Source organism: Chiloscyllium plagiosum, unplaced genomic scaffold (assembly GCF_037043375.1).
Source record: "Chiloscyllium plagiosum isolate Xiang-an unplaced genomic scaffold, Cpla_swu_hap1 HiC_scaffold_2, whole genome shotgun sequence".
Taxonomy (NCBI): domain Eukaryota; kingdom Metazoa; phylum Chordata; class Chondrichthyes; order Orectolobiformes; family Hemiscylliidae; genus Chiloscyllium; species Chiloscyllium plagiosum.
Window position 1 is genome coordinate 112,505,027 of NW_028270140.1, and position 22,981 is coordinate 112,528,007.

Genomic DNA, 22,981 nt, shown 5'->3' on the forward strand with positions numbered 1-22,981 from the left:
GAAACATGGAACCAGTTCGTCAGGCCAAAGTGCCATTACAAGATTCTTCCTGTTAAAGCTGACTTCTGATTAGATATAAATATTTGAATCAATTGGCACAGAAGAAAGGACCAAAGTACCTTTCGTTGATGCAACATAGGCCAACTTAGTGATATGAATTCTTGATGTTTGAACAATAAACTAAATTAGAACAATAAATTAACAGGTTATTTTGCTAAAGCAATGGGCAGAATCAGTCCCCTTTATTGATACCGATGCCATTGAAGCCACAATATGCAGACATTTACAATCTGAGATTACATGTCCAGGACAGATGTGCTTTCTCTGATCATCACACTTTATTCAAGCCCGATTCTGCTATTGCTTTCCTGCCTGGCCATCCACCTCTCCCTTCCAATGCCGCCTATGCCTCATTTTATTCCATCTCTCCATCAAAGGCTCTCCATAAAACAAACTCCTGGTCCTAAAATTTGGTCACTCCTCTCACGGTTCAGCATTTGTTTCTTACCTCTTGTTGAAGCACCTGAGGATATTTTCTCTGTAATGACTGCACCAGGCTGAATAAGTTGCAGCAAAAAGAAAATACAGAAATAGTAAAGAGAAAGAAAGCAAGGCAGGCAGAATATACACATTTGAAGATTCAAAGCACTTCATGGCCAATGAAATTCTTTTTAAAATGTAATTACCATTGTTCTGGAAGCATACTATCTTAGTGCAAATTTGTGTATGATTACCAAGTATAAGAGAGTCGAGAAGGCAGCAAGGGATAGTTGGATGAGAAAACAGACTGGACTATATGTGTCAAATATATTTATTTTATAGCCTCCATGAAATATATATTACTTTTTAGAAACTCATTAACTCTTCCAAAATGAGAAGTAAACTATTACATTCACTATTTTCTGTGCTATCAGCACTTTGCATTATCATCTTCCTGCTGGTTTATAGGGGTCAAGAGGTTCATTTCCTCTCGTTAAGGTGCTAGACTGAGCTTATCACAACTAAATGTGGATTTGGTGTCCAAATTTACAGCAAACAAAGTAAAGCTGTTGCTAATGGAAAGTGCATCCTTCCAAGCTGGGTGGTAATTGAAGGTACTTAACGTAAATGATGGCGTAAAGAATCTTAATTGCCAACAAGCAGGAAATCACTCCTGATTTTCTATATATGAAACCAATGGATGAACTTTCTCTTTAAAAGGTCATACTGGAAAAGATGATTAATAATAGTGTCTAATTAAGCAAGAAGCTATTTATCAAATAATTCCAAAATAGCAAACACAAAAGCTTTTGAGCTTATATACAAGCAGCTCAGCTGGCATTATGTTTAAAAATCTGTTGGAACAAAAAAATTACAGGGTTCAATGCTTTTTTGCATGGTGCAAGCAGTTTTTCTATTCTGTATTGGGATTTCCGGCTTGTAGATAACTGGCACTACACAGTGTGGACCGAGGCATTTGCACCAGAGGATTCAAATCTCAAGTTGGGTAAACTATACATTCTATAGGAAGGGAAAAATCAGTCAAGGTTGCTCCTCCTAATTCCCATCATTCCCTCCTGCTAAAAAAAAGTGTACGTGTAAATAACAGAACAAGAAATGACTGGATTCAGCTGCAGTGTTCTCTCTCTTTCTGCATGATTATGCAGCCTAATAATATGTGCCATCACAAATGACACTTTCAAATTGCTACAAGCGTATGACTAATGCTCAAAGAATTATAATCTAACATGAATCTTTCCTTTTAGGTAAGGAGGATAACATTGGTTAAAGGCCAAGTAAATAATGTTCCAGGTGGCCAGCTTCAACAGGACCTCGACAGAAAGTATTCTTTAGAATCCAACAACTGTATTCAACAAGCAAGAAAAAACATTTTAAACACTAAGTTTTACAACAGGACAGCAATTAACTGATATTTGTTAGTTTTTCTGTCTGCCATGTCAAGTTGTCAAAAAGACATCTGTGGACAAAAATTTAACTAAACTCAGATAGATAACTATCTAATTAAATTTCAAATTCCATTTGGAGAAACATGCCAATGTGCGCAGAGTAGTATAGATTCACAGTGACTAATATAGTACAAAAAGAGGTCCCTGAAATCCCTCGTATGAAAAGAGGTTCCTTGTATCCAAGAGGGTCATCAAATACCTATCTACTTCAATCCCATTTTCAGCACTTGGCTCATATCCTTGGATGCTCTGGAATGCTCATTGGTTAGGCCACTTTTGGAATATGGTGTTCAATTCTGATCTCCCTGCTATAAGAAGGATGTTGTGAAACTTGAAAGGCTTCAGAAAAGATTTACAAGGATGTTGGAGAGTTTGAGCCATATGGAGGGGCTGATTAGGCTGGGGCTGTTTTCCCTGGAGCATCGAAGGCTGAGGGGTAACCTTATAGAGGTTTATAAAACCATGAGGTGAATAGTCAAGGGGTGGTGGAGTCCAAAACCAGAAGCATAGGTTTAAGGTGATAGGGAAAGATATAAAAGGAACCTAAGGAGCAACTCTTTCACACACAGGGTGGTGTGTGTATGGAATGAGTACCAGAGGACCTGGTGGAGGCTGGTTCAATTACAACATTCAAAAGGTGTCTGGATGATTATATAAATAGGAAGCATTTGGAGGGATTGAGCCAAATGCTGGCAAATGGGACTAGATTAATTTAAGATATCTGGTCACATGGACAAGTTTGACTGAAGGGTCTGTTTCTGCACTGTACATCTCTATGACTCCACCTAAATACTTCTTAGATGCTGTAATGGTTAGTCTCTGTCACTCTTTCAGGTCAGTTCCAGATACTAAACATCCTAAAAGGTGGAAAATTCCTTCTCACACCTCTTCTTAACTTTATGCCCCCTGGTTTAGATCCTTCTACTAAAGGGAAACATTCACTTGTATTGACCCAACTTGTGCCCCCCTATTCTAAGGTAGGCAACCCTGGCCTATGTAGTCTCTTCATAGCTGAAATGCTGCAGCCAAGGCAACATTTTGGTGAACCTCATTTGCACTCTGTCCACTGTAATCACAGCCATCCTAAAATGTGGTGACCAGAACTGCACACAATATGTCAGCTGCAGCCTAATGTTATAGACAGCTCCATCATAACCTCTTTTCTCTTGTACTCAATGCCTTGACTAATAATAGCAATTGCCCCATATGCCTTCTTAGCCACCTTATCTAGCTGCCCTAATGTCTTCAAGAGTCCATGTTGATGCACACTCAGGTTACCCGATCCTCAGTATTCTATTGCCTTGTTTGTTTGCCTAAAATGTGTCACTTCACACTTTAGAATTAAAATCCATTTGCCACTGTTCTGCCCATCTGACAAGCTTGTTGTAGTATCCGTCGTCGAAAGATTTCCTCCTCAGTATTTACCACACCATTAACTTTTGTGTAATTTGCGAACTTACTGATAAAACTCCTACATTCGTATCTCAACCATTAGTGCACACCACAAACTGCAATTGAACCAGAGCAACACTGCAGTATGTCACTGGACACAGGCTTTTTTTTTCACAAAGTCAGCCTTCAGCCTATGCCCCCGAAACTAATCCAATTAGCCAAATTGCCCAGGATGCGAAGGGCTCTTACTTTCACAATTAGTCTCCATGAGATACCTTGTGAAAACCTTACTGGAGTCCGTGTAGACTATATCAACTTTGCTACCATCATCCACGCACAAGGTCACACATTCAACATGATCTCCTTAAGACACTTAAACAAAAGGAAATGCTGATTCTTTACAAACAAAGACAAAACTATCTTTTAAAAAAAATCCTTCATAGGACACGAGCATTGCTCCTAAGTCCAGCATTTGTTATCTCTCTACGATGACATTTGAGAAGGTGGTTAGCCACATCGTTGAATTACAATAATCAACGTAGTGTAAGCACGCTCACAACCAAGAACCTAGTACAACTGAATAGAATAAGTGGGTATTTTAATGGTTGTCAGGATGTCACTATTGGCATGCCACAGGGGTCAGTGTGAAGTCTTCAATCCTTCAAAATTTAAAATAAATGATTTGGATGAAGACAATGAAGTATTGTAGCTAAATTTGCTGATGTCAAAAATATAGGTAGGAAAGGGATGATTTGGAGGTGCCGGTGTTGGACTGGAGTGTACAAAGTCAAAAATCTCACAACACCAGTTTATAGTCCAACAGGTTTATTTTGTACAATGTTATACCCCACAACCACCTGAAGCAGCAGCAGTGCTCCAAAAGCTAGTGCTTCCAAATAAACCCATTGGACTATAACCTAGTGTTGTGTGATTTTTAACTTGGGAGGAAAGTGAGTTGTGAATAAATTATAACAAGCCTACAAAGGGGTACAGATAGGTTAAGTGAGTGGGCAAAGATACGGTTAATGGAAATAAAAGTGGAAAAGAGTGAAATTGTCCATTTTGGCAGAAAGAATTAAAAAAATTAATCTCAATGGTGAGAGATTGCAGAACACTGAGGCAGAATGATCTGTGTGAATTACAGGTCAGTATGCAGATACAACAAGTAATCAGGAAAGAAACTTGAAAGGATTCAAAACAAAATTACAAGAATGTTGCCAGGGTTGGACAGTTTAAGCTGTAAGGAGAGCTGATTAGGCTGGGGCTATTTTCGCTGGAGCAATCGGAGGCTGAGGGGTGACCTTATCAAAGTTTATTGATCATGAGGGGCATAGATGGGACGAATAGTCAAGGTTCTTTCCCTAGGGTAGGGGAGTCCAAAACTTCAGGGCATTTGCTTACAGTGAGAGGGGATGTAAAAAGGACCTAAGGAGCAACCTTTTTCATGCAGAGGGTAGTGCATGTATGAAATGAGCTGCTATAGGAAGTGGTGGAGTCTGATACAGTGACCACATTTAAAAGGCATGTAGATTAGTATATGAATAGGAAGGGTTTAGAGAGAGATGATGGGCCAAATGCTGACAAGTCAGACTAGAATAATTTAGGATATCTGGTCAGATTAAAAAATTGGATCAAAGGGTCTGTTTCAGTGCTGTACATCTCTATGATTCTATACTGACATGACAATAAATAATAAGTTGAAAAATTAGATAACTGCATTTAAAATGAAAAAGATATGCAATAAATACAATCAAACTCAAATAGGACAAATTCTTCCGTCCAACCCAAAATCAAACCAACAATCTTTCACATAGGATAGGTAAACTATGTTGCCAGTTCTTAAAATTGAAAATTAGTGGTTTATATTGACTTCAGTTCCTAACATGACTTGCTTGATCAACGAGCAAACACCAAATCAATATCAGATGACATTTCACATCCTATCCTGTCCAATGATATGAACAAATTCTGATCAGAAACACTCAATGGCATAAAACAACAAATTGCATTCAAGATTTAATATGATTTCAGGTAAGAGACAACAGGCATTATGATGTACATTTAATCATTTTCTAGAAAAAAAGGACTCAGTACCAGTGAGCTGGTGGATGGCTATACTTAAGATGGAGGACATAGAAATTCAGGAACTTGCACATCAGTTATGTTGACATTAGAAAACTACTGCAGTCCCACATAATAGAGAAAATTGAAGCGTACCCAGAAATGACAGATTTAATAATGAATAATCAGCATTCATCCCAAAAGGAAAAAAAAATGTTTGATCAAATTTAAAATATTATTTGAGGTGGTAACAAATGTAGTGGACATACAGTAGCACCTCGACTTATGAACGACCCCGTTCACGTACAAATTGGTTTACGAACAGGATTGTACGTAAAATTTTGCTTCAACGTACGTACGAAATTCAAGGTACGAGCGAAGGTACGAACGCAAAAAACCCGTGTGCGATCACGTGGTTTCATTGTTCTGCTTTGCTATGCGCTTGTTGAACGCAAAAGCTCTTGGGCCCCGCGTGATCTCATTTGGCGGGTGCGCTGTGAACAGCCGTCCAAGCATTCTTACGCTATTCAAACAATTGGAAAAATTGATACAGTTCGCGAAGTTTGCGGTTCGCAAACCGGGTCCCGGAACGGATTAAGTTCCTAAATCGAGGTGCAACTGTAATTTATCAGGATTTTCAAGAAGCCTACATTTTTGTCCTTCCTAACAGATAAATGAATAAGATTAGAGAACGTGGGCGAGTGACATGGTGGATTCCTAGTTTACTTCAAGTTAGAACTAGAGCACACTAGTAATGGGCAGTTATTCAATGGGACAGTGGGAGATTGTGGATCATTGGGAGGACCATAGCTGTTCATAATTTACACTAATGATTTGAAATTTGGAATCTGTAACAATTTTAAAATTTGTGGATGGCTCCAAATTAGAAAGGGTAGTCAATACTGAGGAGAATGACAGCAAGTTACAGAAAGACATTAATACACTTCAAAAATGAGCAAACAATTGGCAAATGGAGTTTTATATCAATAAATGCATAGCAGTTTATTTTGTTAGGACAAATAGTGAGGTTTATTATTACTTGGAAGGAGTAAGTCTACATGAGGTCGAAAAACACATGAATCTTGAAATATACCAACCACTACAAGTTCAAACCAAGCACTAGAAAGGCAGAAGTGAAAAGTAGGAAATCATTCTAAACTTGTACTGAACCTTAGTTAGACCACACATTGTGTGTTGCATGCAGTTCTGGATGCCATATTATAAAAAGAATATATTGAGGGAATCGAGAGGGTGCAGAAAAGATTTGCAAGATTGATACCAGGAACATATGTGTATCTGTTTCAGGAAGCAATTGTCTGGCTGGATTAATTTTCTCTTTAAAAAATGGGGTGACTTTACACAAGTCTTTAAAATTATGTAAAATTTCACTGAGTGAATACAGAGAGAAGTTTTCCTCTTGTGGGCAAGAGGAGATCCAGAGGCCATCAAAGTAAGATAGTCACTAAAATCCAATGGAGAAAAAAAAAGTCTTTGTCTAAAAAGTAATGTGAATCTGAAACTTGTTATCATAGGGAGTGGATCAAACTAATAGTTTTGATACATTTAAGGGGATGCTGAACAAGATATTGAGGGAGAAAGGAATATGTCATTACAATTATAGATTGAAATGAGAAAAAAAAATGTTTGGAGGCACAACTACAGCATAAGCAATTCATGGATTTAGTATATTGAATTACCTGTTACTGTATTTATAGCCTACATAGTCTTATGCACATATTTAAATAAATTACAGTTTTACAAACTGCAGTAATAGGAGATTCCAGTGAACCCACAGAGAGTAAATTGCTATCAGCAATCAGATTTTATTCTGTAGTTGCTCAATTACTAAAATGCTGAGCTATTCCTTTGTATTGTGAGGGAATATAACTTTAAAGGCAACTTACTCTAACTAACATAGAAAATAAACAGAAACCCAAACTGAAAGGGAAATAGAACAAGTAAACAAAGAAAGGAAACTGTCTCTTTGAGTTTACAAAGGAAGAAAAATAAACTTAAAGCTTCTGCCAAAGTGACCTGTTTAAATTATGTAAAAGGACACAGATCAGTCCAAGCTCAGTAGGTTTAGTTGATGAGTCCACAGACACAGTACAAGCAAACTGAAAAAAAAACTGAAGAATACAGAGTCCAAATCCAGAAAGACAGAACATATTGCTGTAGCAGTATCTGTTGCTCCAAGATAATGTTGGTAGGTCCACCCCATCCAGACTGAGGTGAGCAGGTTCTGCAATGTGTGTAATGTACCGTGTGGACCTTGTGCATGGAACCTGAGTACATTGTGAGCTGCTGTCATCTGAGGATCAGACTAGCCTCAAGAATGGGAGGAGCTGAAATTCTTTACATGAAAAACAGAGTTTGCAATGAAATGTGATCACTAAAATCTGAGTGGACTGATGAACCAATTTGTTAGATCTGTCTTAGTTTATCTGTCATTTAAAGTACAATTCATTGTTTATATTCTGACCATAAATTGCCTGTTAATTAATGTTTTACTCATTAATTTTGGATGTTAGAGTATAAGATAGATTATATTTAGTATTTACTTTGTTGAGTTTTAAATTATAAGAATTATGTTTTAATCTTGAGGCTTCATTATTTTAGTAAATAAAGTTGGCAACATTTAAAAGCCGTAGTTAGGAAGAAAGGTTACAGGTTTCTGCTGAGATCTTAGTCGTATTGACATTTTCTGCACTGTTTCAGTCATTCATTGGTAGTTTCTGGGGTGTCTTGATATTTGTCGATGCTCTTCACATACAAAGTTTCAAAAACATTCATGTTAGTAACTATAGTACGATTATTCATGCATTTGCTTAGGTATAAAATTACATATCTTGAATTTATGAATGGATATTTCAAAGTTTGCCTTTGTGTTTATTCTTTTAGGAGAAAAAGGAAGTGAATTTACATTTCTTGTTCGATCAGAACTGATTGTCTGTCAAAGTGCCATCACATTAGAATACAAGATTGTAAAACCATCATTAGAAAAGTTTGAGTCGGTTCTAAATTAATAATACATATGCCCGCTGAAGGATAAATATTTTTAAAGCAACAGTTCTCAAACTGTACCAATTTTCTAGGAATGGCTTTTCCAATTAATAAATAAAAAGGTCATGGCTACAGCCTAAAAAGAGGACTTGCAGAAAATAATACAACAATCCAGGGAAGTAAGTCTACCCAAATAAAAGTGCCTCAAAAATTATTATAGGATTATTTTTCAGTATCTCCCCTCTGTTTTTACTGACTTAATTTAACATTGATTACATTACTACACACTTAACATTCATGTTAAAAATGTTTGAATTGAAATTATATTCACAAGCAAATTATTAATTTAAAAACCAATTAATCTCACTCACAATTGGTCTTCCCTGCTATCATTTCCTTACCCTTGGTTGGCCTGGAAGGTTGAGACCAGATTCTATTTTCAGAGGTATGACCTTTGCTTTCTTCATCAGTGCTACAATCAAAATTTTCCTCAGGTACTGACACTTCTTGGCTAGTAGCAGCAACACTCCTAAAACAAAAATCACACAAATAAAGCATTCACTAACAGTCTTCATTATTGCTCTCAAAATTTGTGGTGCCCTAATCGAAGTACTTTGTTGATGTACTTCATTACCAACATATAACAAAGTCCAATGCGATGGTAGACCAAAGCCTTTTTGAGCTATCAGTTTCAATAAATAATACCATGTCACTTTTTTTGTAGTAATTTTAACTTGCTCAAAGAAAGCAGATCAATGTACACAAAAAATGCTACTCCTGCAATGTTAATCTGAGGGCAGAATGTGTAATAACCTAATGTGGAAACTCGGAAAGTAACAGTGGAATGTGTCAGAAGGAGAGCCCCCCAATGTCTTCTTCCGGCTGGGTAACATTATCAGTAAACACTGGCCATCTCCCAGTGGGTTTTGTGAGAGGTGTAGATGCCTTCCTTACATTTGCTCCACATCAACTAAGACGGGGTTCCAGGAAACAACGTCTACCCGAGTAGATGCTATTGCAGGAGGGTGGCCCTGCAGAATCCATATACTTGGGCCAAGCTCAATAAAATAAAATTGACTTTGTTACCAAGGATGCCTCTACTTCTCCCTGTGGCATCTCAGGATGGCCACCTCTATCTTCAGCACTACCACATTGCTGGTGCTCTGATCAGGCTAACAGCTTTGAGAGACAGGGGGTGGGGGGAATGGGGGGATGGGGGTGGTGGGGTGGGTGGTGGTGGGGGTGTGTGAGTCCATGTGGGATGCTGTTCAGAGGGTCAGTGTGAGCTTGATGGGCATAATGGCTTGCTTCTTTTGGGATTCTATGATCAAATACATTATCGCCCTAAAGGCCAAATAAGTGATGTAGGTGAACTGCAAGTTACTTTAAGACAGAAAAGTTAAAGAACTAGGTGTCATAGGACATTTATCTGTACTTTATACTGAATTGTCATGACCAAACATTTAAAATTAAAATCTATCTAAAATAATTTATTAAAAATTACTATACTAACCTACATATGTACCTTACTGCAAAAAAACCTCCTAAAATAATTATTTTAACTATTTGGGATATGATAACAATGATTGCTGGATTTCATTCCTCTTACAGCTGTCAGTTAGCTTTATAGTTATTAATAAGCAACGTGCTGTTGAGTAAGAGAAGCAACTTAGTAAGGGCGGCACGGTAGCACAGTGGTTAGCACTGCTGCCTCACAGTACCAGGGTCCCAGGTTCAATTCCAGCCTAGTTCTCCCTGTGTCTGCGTGGGTTTCCTCCAGGTGTTCCAGTTTCCTCCCACAAAGACCTGCAGGTCAGGTGAATTGGCCAAGCTAAATTGTCCATAGTATTAGGTGCATTAGTCAGAGGGAAATGGGTCTGGGTAGGTTACTCTTCAGAGGGTCGGTGTTGACTTGTTGGGCTGAAGGGCCTGTTTCCACACTGTAGAGAATCTAATCTAAAGGCTGACATACATCATTCAAGGTTAACATACTACTAATACAGGGAAAAAAGAAAACAATTAAATAAAGTTATATTTAGTCTCTTGTTATTCTGGAAATAATTTACAATTAAATAAAAAGTTTGTGCTGTAATGCAACTATGTACGTATGGCACATAAAGTCTTGTTACTCCACTAAATGAGCAATTACATGCAATTACAGCAAACCTCAAATGCTAAAAGATACCTGTTCTGACTCTTGAATTCCACTTGCTCATCAAAGCGCTTTAAATTCTCCCGTAAATTTCGAATTTTGGCCTTTTTCTCATTTAGTACCAAAGTGAAACGTGAATAGAGGTCTTGCTCTAGTTCTTCTTTAGCCTTTACGTATTTCTCCAACCTAAGGTGAATACATGACAAGAAGCGCATAAAAACGTGAAAAATAAATAATACTCCAGATAATATTTTTACATTTAAAATACAGGCCTTTTTTTGTCAGAATATCTGTACATAACGATATTAAAATTGCTCATCTCTACACTACCAATGTATGTTCTGGTTCTGTCAATCATTATTGTCACAAATATAAACATGGCATGATTATGATGTTTTAGGACATAAGTAAATTAATTTGAAGGAGCTCGTATGACCTGCCTGACAACAAGCTTGGGTGGACTGTTTGCTAAAGCTTAGGGAGGACCTGGCATTGATTTATGGGAAAAAGGTGCAAATGTTCCACCTATGAACAATGGCAAAGGTATCTGCAATGACCTTCGGTAAACTACAAAGATTATATTTTCATAAGTGAGACAATCTAGGCAAGCAGCTGTTGAACAGATTTGGGCATAAAAGACAAAGGCTGGAAGATTGCAGAGGTGGACTTTGCCTCGTTTGTAATATAAACAACTAGGAAAAACTCCTGGGCATCTATGTCAACTCAATGCCAACTCAAACATCTGCCCATCTCCAGCATACTATGAAATGGTAAGTCAATGCCAGTGATGCTCCGCATCATAATGCCTTGCCCTCCCCTCCCCTCCCCCCACCGCTGCACCTTCCATGACATTGAATGACAACTCATTCCCTCATGGATATCCCATAGCCCCTCACACCCTCTATTCCAACTCAATGCAAACTCATACCCTACCCATGAACCCCACATCCCCATGTCACCTCATCCAGTATCTATGCACAAACCTTAACATCCATGTGGAGATGAAATAAAGCTCTCAGCAGGTTCTTAAACTACACACTTGGTAGAGAAAAAAACTCCCCTTCACTAAGACCAATTTTACCTTTTTAAATCCCAAGTTGTCAATCTCTTATAAGAACAAATACCAATCATAACTCAGGTATAAACTACCAGCCTTTTAATAATCTATGAATTCAGAACTCCTGCTGAGATAATTGTGAGTTTTGAAACTGAGCCAAGGTTGCATGATGACATAATAAAGCCGTGAAGGAAATGTCAATGCTGCATGAGATAACCAGCTGGTCTGTCAATCAAAGCAATCCAGTAGACTTTTTTTTAAACAAACACAGCCGGTTTTTGTCTTTAGTTTAAAGATTGGGTTATTTTACAAATATCAGATCATGACATTTAAACGGACGTTCTTCCTTTAACAGCACTTGTATCTAGTCCACTTGTATCTGAGATTGCCACACTGTAGGCCAAAGCCCTTGAAAAACAGCCACAATGGTATCTTTTTGAACTGAACACCAAGTTCAAGTTGCCCTGCAGAGTTCAAGGTTCTCTTCTGCGCGAATCTCACCATGACCTCCTTTCTCCAACCAGCAACAATAGAACCTGTCAGAAATGAGGGCAGGACTTTTGCAACTGAGTTCCAGTCATTATCAGCCAAGGTTTTCAAAGACTTTCTGAAACTGTTTTTCTATCTACAGGTGTAGACAGACCTGCTGAGTAACTCCAAATATTTCAGTTTATATTTTCTATTTCCAGCAACGACTGTATTTTGCTTTCACACTAGCTTACTCTACACACAGGCACATATGCAAGAACACAAGCAATAGGATAGGGAATAGACCGTACGGCCAGTCGAGCATGCTCCGCTATTCAATATGATCATTGCTGAACCATGAAATGCATTTGCTGTGGCAGAGAAACCAAAGGTTCTCTAAAGTGCAACATTCAGAGCACACTCGGTACTAGATTTGTTAGATGCCAACATTCAATTCCATTCTCCCACAGAGATTGGGCTTTTTCCAAGATTTTTGACAGGTCACTCAGGCTACGTCTGAGGTCACTGCAAAGCAGATCCAGGATCACAGATATTTGGAGCGAGAGACAGAACCGGAGATGGGGTAGACTCCATGTTAGCTGAAAATGTGTTGCTGGAAAAGCGCAGCAGGTCAGGCAGCATCCAAGGAGCAGGAGAATCGACGTTTCGGGCATGAACCCTTCTTCAGGAATGAGGGAAGTGTGTCCAGCAGGCTAAGATAAAAGGTAGGGAGGAGGGACTTGAGGAGGGGCGTTGGAAATGCGATAGGTGGAAGGAGGTTAAGGTGAGGGTGATAGGCCGGAGTGGGGGTGGGGACAAAGAGGTCAGGAAGAAGATTGCAGGTTAGGAAGGTGGTGCTGAGTTCAAGGGTTGGGACTGAGACAAGGTGGGGGGAGGGGAAATGAGGAAACTGGAGAAATCTGAGTTCATCCCTTGTGGTTGGAGGGTTCCTAGGCGGAAGATGAGGCACTCTTCCTCCAGCCATCGTGTTGCTACGGGCTGGTGATCGAGGAGTCCAAGGACCTGCAAGTCCTTGGTGGAGTGGGAGGGGGAGTTGAAGTGTTGAGCCACAGGGTGGTTGGGTTGGTTGGTCCAGGTGTCCCAGAGGTGTTCTCTGAAACGCTCCGCAAGTCGGCGGCCTGTCTCCCCAATATAGAGGAGGCCACAGTGGGTGCAGCGGATGCAGTAAATGATGTGTGTGGAGGTGCAGGTGAAGTTGTGGCAGATATGGAAGGATACTGGTTGTCCTGGTTGGGTCCAAATTGTGTTGGTCTGAACGTAGTCCGGAGTCCGTGCGGGGTCAGTCGGTTCCGTAGGCAGGTGCTGAGGAAGGAGATGTGGCTGTGGTAGCGACTCTGTTTGAGAACGTGGCTGAAGAGTTTCTGGGCAGAGGAGATGACCTGGGGTGTGCAGTGAGTGAGGGACTCACTGAAATCCTTGTAGAGGGAAGAAGAGAGCTTCTTCAAGGAAGGCATCCTTGCAACTCCATGTTAGGAGTGCTGATTTTTAGCAGTCATGCATTGAAAGAGCCAAAAACAAATTGGATGGCTCTATATTGTTAGAATGAATTAATGAAGTAGTTCAGAAATTACTAAGCAGTTAAGAGTTGGAATCAGAACTCAGAAGTAGTCCTGGGAAACTGCAAAAGGTGTAACGGTCACAGTTTCTGTGCTGGGAGAAGCTGTAAGGCACTTGAAAGAAGCCCAAGAGCATTAATAATACAGCTGAGACAGTGAGGGGTGAAAAGCAACAAGCAGTACTTGCTTGTTAAATTGAGCAATATTAGAACTTGGCGAAAACCGAAGGACACTGCTGGCTTGGTGAAGTTAGCTGTCGGTACAAAGCTGGGTATCATGTCTGATAGCAATAACTGGAGTTCAGTTTTACTGGAGTGTACACCAGGATTGGAATATGATTGATCAAAACAGGAGCAGAACAACAAGTTGAGGCAGTACATGATGAATGACTCTTGTGGGGGAATGCCAAGGCCAGTTCATCAAAAGCGAAGCATTGTGATTCCTTGTGAATTTTAATGAAATTTGATGATCCATTGTGTCATTAACATTTGGGAGGAAAATTGCTGAGAATTACTTGACATCTGTTTTGACTGCATTTGCTATTTGATGTGCAAAAAAAAGGATGTTCAGTCACAGTCGGAGTACAATATCCAGATTTACATGTTAATGTTGATTGTTATAAATAAATTGTTCATGTACTCTGGATTATATTACTATAGTACAACTTGTATCTAAAGTATTGCTATTTTTTCAAAAGCTATTTTTTCAAAAATGTTTTCAGTAATGCTTGTGAATCTCATCTTTTGTCTACTTTAAAAATAAAGGTTCCTGGTCCTTAACGAGATCAGAACATAATTTGGTGATCAAAGCATAAAGTTGGGTCACTGGTCTGGGATCATAACATATTTCAGCTCCATTTTCCTACCCACTCCCCATATCTCACAATTTCTATTAATAGATCGTCAGACATCAGAAAATAATTAATTAACCATTTTCTTGTAGTAGAGCACAGAATTACAGGAACATTTCAGAAAAAACAGCATAAAGAAATAATAAAATAAGCAAAACAAAACAGCGCTGTTGTAATTAAAGTTCTTTGAGTAACTCGTATGCAATTAACTCATCAACAGTACTGAAAACTAAGCTTCAGTCTTTAATTTTACTACAATAACAACTAAAATCAGAGTGACCATATGACAACTTTGAACATTTGGCATTGATTAATAAAGTTACTTCCCTTCCTTTAAAACAAGTTATAATTACATTTGTTTCAAAAATATATTTTAAAACTAATTTACTCCTGAAAATAGGATTAATAATGTTTTGCAATCTACAAACTAATGCACAATTCATTATGCTCACAGTGAAGCTGGATGTAGTAAAATGAAGGCCTGCATAGTGATTGGCCTAATTTTGACCCAAAACCTACAACCCACAGATGTTTACTTATAAATGAATAAAAATACATTATTAAAACATTCCCACACTAAAGCAGTCATTAATAACCAGATTAAGCCAAAGCTGGTGGAATTACTAGCATAAAATATGATTTGACTTATTAAAAGAAGAACCTTTGATAAATTCATCAACCAATAAGAAGAGACTGTCAATTACTACCAAGGTCTTTCTGAGCAGTATTGGTTTAAATGACTGTGAGACTCCAGCTGTTTCTTCTAATTATCCTACATTATATCACTCCATAATATAACTTTAGATTTACTTCAGATATTCAAGGTCATCCTTTTTGTTTAACGTTTATCTAAGGGCATTAAAAATATTACAGTTAAAGTAGACATGGTTTTGATGTTCTTTGAAAAACAGCCATATGCAAACAGTTTGCAGATTTTATACCATTATCAAAAGACAAATTTTCAAAATAAACCATTTGTAATAGAAATGTAACTCCAAACCACCAATGTTATCACAGATCTTTGATTGATGGAAACCAACAACATAACCTTGTCTCAGCCATTCAAAAGCTGCTGTTTTGCAATTTACAAAGGCAGCAAGTAATCTTTGTGTCACATACACAAGTTTACAACTGAATTCTGTTAAGTAATTTGCTATCACGGATTTTATACTTAATAATTGATCAATATGCATTGTTTCATATGGACTTTAGCCCATTTAATTTCTTGCACTGAAATAAATCTCACTGCATAATTCTTACATTTTCATGATACGAAGACATGTTTATTTTTGGTCCTGACACTATTCCATTTGAACTAACACTCACTTTGTTGGTTAACCCCAATGGCCTTTCATATATTAGAGACCTTCTCTTTTGTTTTTCTTCCCACTCTCCACCAGTCCCCTTGCTAAAATCTATTACATTTCTAACTTTTCCCAGGTCTGATAAAAATCGATCTGAAATATTCATTAATTCTCTCTGCAGATGCTGTCTGATCTTATGAATTTTTCCAAATATTTCTTCCTGTTTCCAGATTTTGAAGATCTGTCATGCTTTTCCTTTATGCAATTCGATTATATTGAACAAAGAATGGGCTCCAAAGAGTTTTTTGATCTGATTAGTATCACAGATAAAAACAAACTTTGTATGACACAGAAATATTTATTACAGCATCTAAAGGTTTAAGGCTGTTGTGATGTTTCTCATGTTAGTAGCTCAGTCTGTTTTTCATGACATGGAGGATGAGTCCAGCATGTTCGGCAGATTGAAGCAGGAAATTCTCAGTTTGTTGAGGAAAACTTTTCTCACAGCTGTACGAAAGGCGAAGATGCCACTTTCGTAATAGTGACAGTATTACCCTAGTGCGCAATCTAAAGAGGATTATAACTAAGCAAAACAGCATTATTCAGAAAGAGAAACATTTTTAGACTAAAGAATGCTCTACAAATTAGAAAGTACAATCTATTACATTACCAAAGCTATTACCTAAGCAAAACATTATATGTTAGAAATCTGAAGTAAACCAGAAATTGCTGGAAACACACAACAGGTAAGCAAAATCAGTCGCTCTACTCTAAACCTGTAGCTCAAAATCTGCTCTACACTTCGGTAATGACTGATATGTTTCACAACCTTTGATCCCCTTACTAATCAACAACATATCTATCCCTGCCTTAAATTCACTCAATGACTCAGCCTCCATAGCCTTCTTCAGTAATAAGTTCCACAGATTTAGCACCCGCTGGTTGAAACAATCCTCAATATCTCAGATCTCAAGGCTCATCACTTCATTTTGAGGCTGCACCCTCAGATCCTCATCTCTCTTGATAGTGGAAACATCTTCTCCATGTCCAGTCTATCCAGGTTTCTCATTATTCTGTAAGTTTCAATAAGATGCCCCCTCATTCTTCTAAACTCCGAGAACAAACTCAGAGTCCACAATTGCTCCTCATATGCCAAGTCCTTCATCCCCAGAATCTTTCGCGTAGATCTCTACTGGACCCTTCCAAGGCCAGCGTATGCTTCTTTAAATATGGGGCCCAAACTACTTACTGATGTGTCTAACTATTCTAGCCATCTTGAAATGAATGCTAACATTGCATGTACCTTAACTGCCAACAGAACTTGCATGTTAACCTTAAGAGAATCATGAACTAAGACTTCGAGTCCCTTTGCGCTGAAGATTTCCAAAGTTTTTCACCATTTGACAATTAGTCTACTCCTCTACTCTTCTTATCAAAGTGCACAACCTCATATTTTCTCACATTGCATTCCATCTGTTATTTCTTTGTCCATACTCGTAGCCTTTCCAAGTTCTTCTGTAGCCTCCCTGTTTCCTCAACACTATCTGCCCCTCATCTCCCTTTGGATCTTCCATAAAAATATCAACAATCCCCTCAGTTCCTTTGTTCAGGTCATTAATGTATAATGCAAATAGTTGTGGTCCCAACACCAGAACCCTGCAGAACTCCACTAGTCACTGACTGCTGTCCTTTATCCCTACTCTCTGCCGTCTGCTAGCCAGCCAATTCTCTATCTATGCCAGTGCCTTGCCCTTAATACCATAAGCTCTTATCTTATTTAGCAGTATGGCACCTTGTCAAAGGCCTTCAGGAAATTCAAATAGATCACGTTCACTACCTTACCTTTGTCTAACTTGCTCATTACCTTCTCAAAGAATTCTAACAAATTTTTCAGACAAGACATCCCTTTGGCAAAGTCATGTTGACTCAGTCAGATTTTTCCAAGTACTCCACAATCTCATCTGACGTAATGGACTCTAAAATCTTACCAATAACCAATGTCAGGCTAACTGGTCTATAGTTTCCAGTTTTCTGCCTCGTTCCCTTCTCTGACTCCAATGATTCCTGGAAGATCACCACCAATGTCTCCTCAGCCTTCAGAACTCTGAGATGTAGTCCGTCTAGTCTGACTGATTTATCCGTCTTCAGACTTTTCAGCTTCCCCAGCTTCTTCTCCTTAGTGATGGCCACCACACTCACCTCTGCCCCCTAACTCTTTTGAAGTTTTAGTATAGTACTCGTGTCTTCCCAAATTCAGTTCCTCTGCTATTTCTTTGTCCCCATTACTACTTCATCAGTCTCATTTTCCAGCGGTTTAATGTCCATTCTTGCTTCTGTCTTACAGTTAATCTATCTAAAAAAAAATCTTTAAATTTTCTTTTATATTACAAGATAGCTTACTTTCATATTTCATCTTCTCACCACCACCCCCCCCTGCACACGCTGTCCCGAACACCTCCCCCCAAACACACACACACAACTATTGTATTTTTAGCCGTCCTCTGATGATTTTTAAAGACTTCACAATCCTCTAGCTTTCTACTAATTCTCACCACATTCTATGCTTCCCACCACCACCACCACCACCACCACCATAACCAATCCAAGTTCCTCTGCAGCCTAAATGGGATGTCCTTAACCCGGTCACACGCAGGCAACACAGCCTTTGGGACTCTCGAATGTCGTCACAGAGAACAGTGTCTATTCCCCTGGCTATATTATCCTCATTTACAACTACATCTCTCTTTTCTCCCTGTTCTTGAATGGCTGCCTGTACCACAGTGCTGTGGTGAGTTTGCTCATTCTCCCTGCAGTCCCCCCTCTCACCCATACAAGAAGCACAAATCTCAAACCTGTTAGGCAAGCTCAAGAGTTGAGGATCCTGGATCCCTTTAACTGCCTCGCTCATAGTCACACCCTCCTGTCCCTGGCAACTGACTGAATTCAAGCTTGTCAATGTAAGGGGTGTGATTGCCTCCTGAAACACAGCATCCGGGTAACTTTTTCCCCTCATAGATGTGTCATAGTGTTTGTTGCTCAGCCTCCAGTCCATCAGCTTTGAGCTGGAGCTCCTCCAGCATCCAACACTTGCTACAAATGTGGTCACTATGAACAACAGTAGGGTCCACCAGCTCCCGCACCATCGCCTGGCCCTGCATCTGCATTTACTTAGTTGTTAATTTGAAAATTTCCTACTTGTCATTTCGTTTGTAATATTCCTCCCATTTACATTCAATCTGAAAGTAATCTAAATCAACGGTTACTACCAACCAATGAGTTTATGGTTTTCCAGTGATGTCATTGTTTTTGTGTTGGGTCGACAATCATGGGCTTCACTTTGTCATGTTAAAAAGACCTTACAAGCTATGGAACAGAAAGCAAGCAAAAAGAACCTGTTGCTCTCTGCACCGAATTTTCACACTGCTCCAAAGTACCTGAAGTATATATGTATTCAAGCTATGTCTTACTCTGGATGAGATTTCTCCTTTGTGACCATGCAAAGCTTGCGAAGCGCTTGATTCCAAAAATCATAACTGGGCAAGTTCAGGAATTCCTCTAAAATTTCATTCACATGAGAAAAATCATATATAAGCACTAATTGCAGAGACCTTTAGACAAGAACTTACTCTTTCAAGTTGTAATTACGATCGCTCAACAGTCTCTCATTCTCTTGCTGCAGGTGTTCATTTGTGTCTCGGAGTTCTCTGTTGCAATGTAATACATAATCGATAAGTCCTTTAATAACTTCTTTTGAGTCCGATACTTTTCGCAATTCCACAGAGCCAAGTTTAAACTGGACAGAAATAAAACACAAAAGACAAAATGTAAGTGAAAAACACTGATTTTCCAAACCTCAAACCTGGCCCAGAACTTGCTGGAGCAGCAGATTTTCTCTCAAATAGCATGAATCGGAATTTTTACCTCATCCATCAAATTGCAAATACTGGAAGCACAAGTGATAATGGTGCAGCAAAGGACTACATTGCATATAGGACCACACAAACATTCTGGGCAAATGTCTCCTTGAGCAATAACATTTAAGCAGAAAGACAAGTGTGGACAGCAATGGAGAATGCAAAGTTAGAATATGCCAGGGCAGCTTGGCCAAGTGGAATGTATAGCATGGGAATTGTGGGAAATAATGAATGCACCATATGTCCAGGATAAACACATCAGCAGGAAGCGTCACAGATTCACAACCCTTTGAGAGAAATAATTTCTCCTCATCGCTGTTTTAAGTCTGCTATAACTTATCCTAAAACCATGACCTCTCATTTTGGATTTCCCCACATGAAGAAAAATCTCACGGTGGATGCCAGGGTACTGACAAAATTTAAGGAGGAGATTAACAGAATTTTAATTATGAATGCGTTAAACAGTTATGGAGAGCAGGAAGGAAAATGGAGTTGAGGCTGAGATGAGATGCAGTGATCATATTAAATGGTGCTGCAGGCTTAAAGGCCCAAATTGCCTACTCCTGCTCTGAATTCTCATGTTTCCACTTGTGCAGAGCTAACGGAACAGCAGTGTAAACCAGTCAATAATTTGTGGTAAATGCAAATCAAATCATATCAATTGCTTGACACAAATTAATGGATTATTTATGTAGTATTAATAGTGAGAACTGCAAATTTCAGTTAATTTTCCAATATTGAGCATTATTTCTCCATCCACAAAATTTATCACTTCCATAAAATAAACTAAAACATCTATGAGGCAGCTAAACTTTCAATTCAAAATAAAAACAAAATGTACAAATGGTTAGTGAAGTATACATTTTTGTAGAAGCTTTTCAAATATTTGATCAAAACTGCTAACAGCAGCTAACTTGTTAATATTTAATTGAAAATAAAACATTAAATGGTCCAATACCTAGACAGAACATAGAGTTAATCAAAACATTGAACGTTGTGAAACAGAAAATGGTGTCAGTAGTTCAACCAGACTTGAGCTACTGAGTGACATATGGTGGTCTCACATCTAATTATGACTCTCAGATAATGAGTTGTGAAACTATCCAAAAATACCATCAGACTTGATAAGCAAAGATGAGCAGAAGCACATTCCAAAACACTCCTAAAAGATCTTCACGTTTGACACATAACTTATTATGGCTCGATGGGAAGTAATGTGGAAAAGGAATCTTCAAAGCATTGCCCATGTTTTGTTAATAACCTTTAAAATGGCTATATTATTTGTTCTGGTCACTAACTTACAAAAGAAAACAACAAATAATTTTGTGATACATTTTCTGCAATAGCGTTGCCATGGTTAATGCTTCAGTATGAGAGTTAGCACCTACCGCTTAATGCAATTTGTCAATTCATTTAATCAATCTTAACTACATAATCAAATAGGAATACAATAAAAATATCAAAAGTCCAAGAGATTCTGTGTTCAATACATTGCTGGGAATATTTGTACTCTGTGTTAAAAAGAGGGGGACATTGTTTTAGTTTAATTTCTTAGAGTTGTTCTTGTCAGCTTATTGTCAAGGCTTTTGGAGGTCTGTCTCTTTACCCAGATTCTAATCAGATTTTACAATCCTTAAAATGAAGAGACGGGGTCGTAGTTTAGTGCATTAATAAAGAAAATGAGAGTGGAAAGAATTGTGCTTTTATTTAGGGAGTGAAGCCCCAGGATAAACAGAACAATCCAGGAAAATCAATATGTGTGCAAGGCCAGACAGTGGATGGAGTTCTAAACGTTATGGTAAGAAATCTTGCACAAGTATAGGGAACAGTTTAGGGAACTCAAATTCCAAAGAACTGGCCCACCACCTACCTTTAACTAGAAAGATTAAAGACAGCATCAAGGTTCAGGAAAAAACATATAATTGTGCAAAGACAGATGGTGGGCAGAAAATTGGATGCAATATAAATTACAGCAATGAATAATGAAACAAAAAGAGAAAAAAAATTAGAGCACAGAGAAATTAGCTAGAAATATGATTGTAATTTTCCTCAGTTCTTACTTCTCTTACATGGCCTGATTTAAAGCTGCTTCTGGAACGTTCCTTGAAACATCTATAGTGAAAGCTGATACAAAATGCCTGTTCACTTCATCTGCCATTCTCTTATTTTATTTTTAAATTTTCCAAACTTACTTTCTGTAGGACCAATGCCCACAAACTTTTAGTTTTTCAATATTTATAAGGACTGTCACTGTGTTTTCATATTTCTGTATAAGTAAAATAGAAATAGTGATGACAGTATCGTAATAGAAATATGGAAATGTCTTTTAAATATACCTTATAATTATTTTTCTGTGAGAAGGTGTTTTGGAATAATGTCAAACATTAACTTATATGTTGTGTGCTAAGGAGAAGGAAACATAGTTCTAGTTTAAATTTTTTAAGAATTGCTCTTGTGAGCTTAGCGCCAAGAGCTTACGAGTTGTGCAGTAGCCTATTGACAGATGTCCCAGAATTCACCTCGAAACAGAAAAATCCAGAGAGTTAGTGTGTAAGTACTGGAGAGAGGATGCAGGACTGCTACACTCTATAGTAAGAAATCCTGTGACATGACAAAAACATACAAAATACAAAAGAAGAAATTGCTGGAAAATCTCAGCAGGTTTGGCAGCATTTGAGGAGAGAAATCAGAGTTAATGTTTCGGGTCCAGATTTTAAAAAGTTCTGAAGAGGAGTCACTGGACCTGAAATGTTAACTCTGATTTCTCTCCTCAAATGCTGCCAAACCTGCTGAGATTTTCCAGCAATTTCTTCTTTTGTATTTTGTATGTTTTTGTCATGTCACAGGATTTCTTACTATAGAGTGTAGTAGTCCTGCATCCTTATTATAGCCTTTTTGCATAAGACACACACTTCTGATAGTATGCTGAGGAGGTTTCCATCCATCACAGGTGAGAGGTTGCTTATATTATTATTGATAAATAAAATGCATAACTTCAACACTATTTTATATCAATCAAGCTACAGCAGTGCTAGGTGCATATTTCGGATCCAGATTTGAAAAGGTTCTGAAGAGGAGTCACTGGACCTTAGATTAGATTACTTACAGTGTGCAAACAGGCCCTTCGGCCCAACAAGTCCACACCGACCCGCCGAAGCGCAACCCACCCATACCCCCACATTTACCCCTTTAACCTAACACTACGGGCAATTTAGCATAGCCAATTCACCTGACCCGCACATCTTTGGACTGTGGGA

The 22,981-nt window shown here is 38.4% G+C and overlaps 1 protein-coding gene across 5 annotated transcripts in view; it reads right to left on the reverse strand.

Annotated features, from left to right (window-relative positions):
• xrcc4 (X-ray repair complementing 4) overlaps nt 1-22,981 on the reverse strand; it is a 386,273-nt gene that overhangs the window by 206,708 nt on the left and 156,584 nt on the right. For 4 of the 5 annotated variants that reach the window (XM_043708485.2, XM_087999705.1, XM_043708491.2 and 1 more), the window contains 3 exons: nt 19,437-19,603; nt 10,588-10,740; nt 8,804-8,931 (listed from right to left, as the gene is read on the reverse strand). In XM_043708485.2, the coding sequence (XP_043564420.1) occupies nt 8,804-8,931; nt 10,588-10,740; nt 19,437-19,603 (448 nt within the window). Of the gene's footprint in view, nt 1-489; nt 558-8,803; nt 8,932-10,587; nt 10,741-19,436; nt 19,604-22,981 lie in introns of those variants that run through there. The other variant, XM_087999707.1, reaches the window with a different exon arrangement.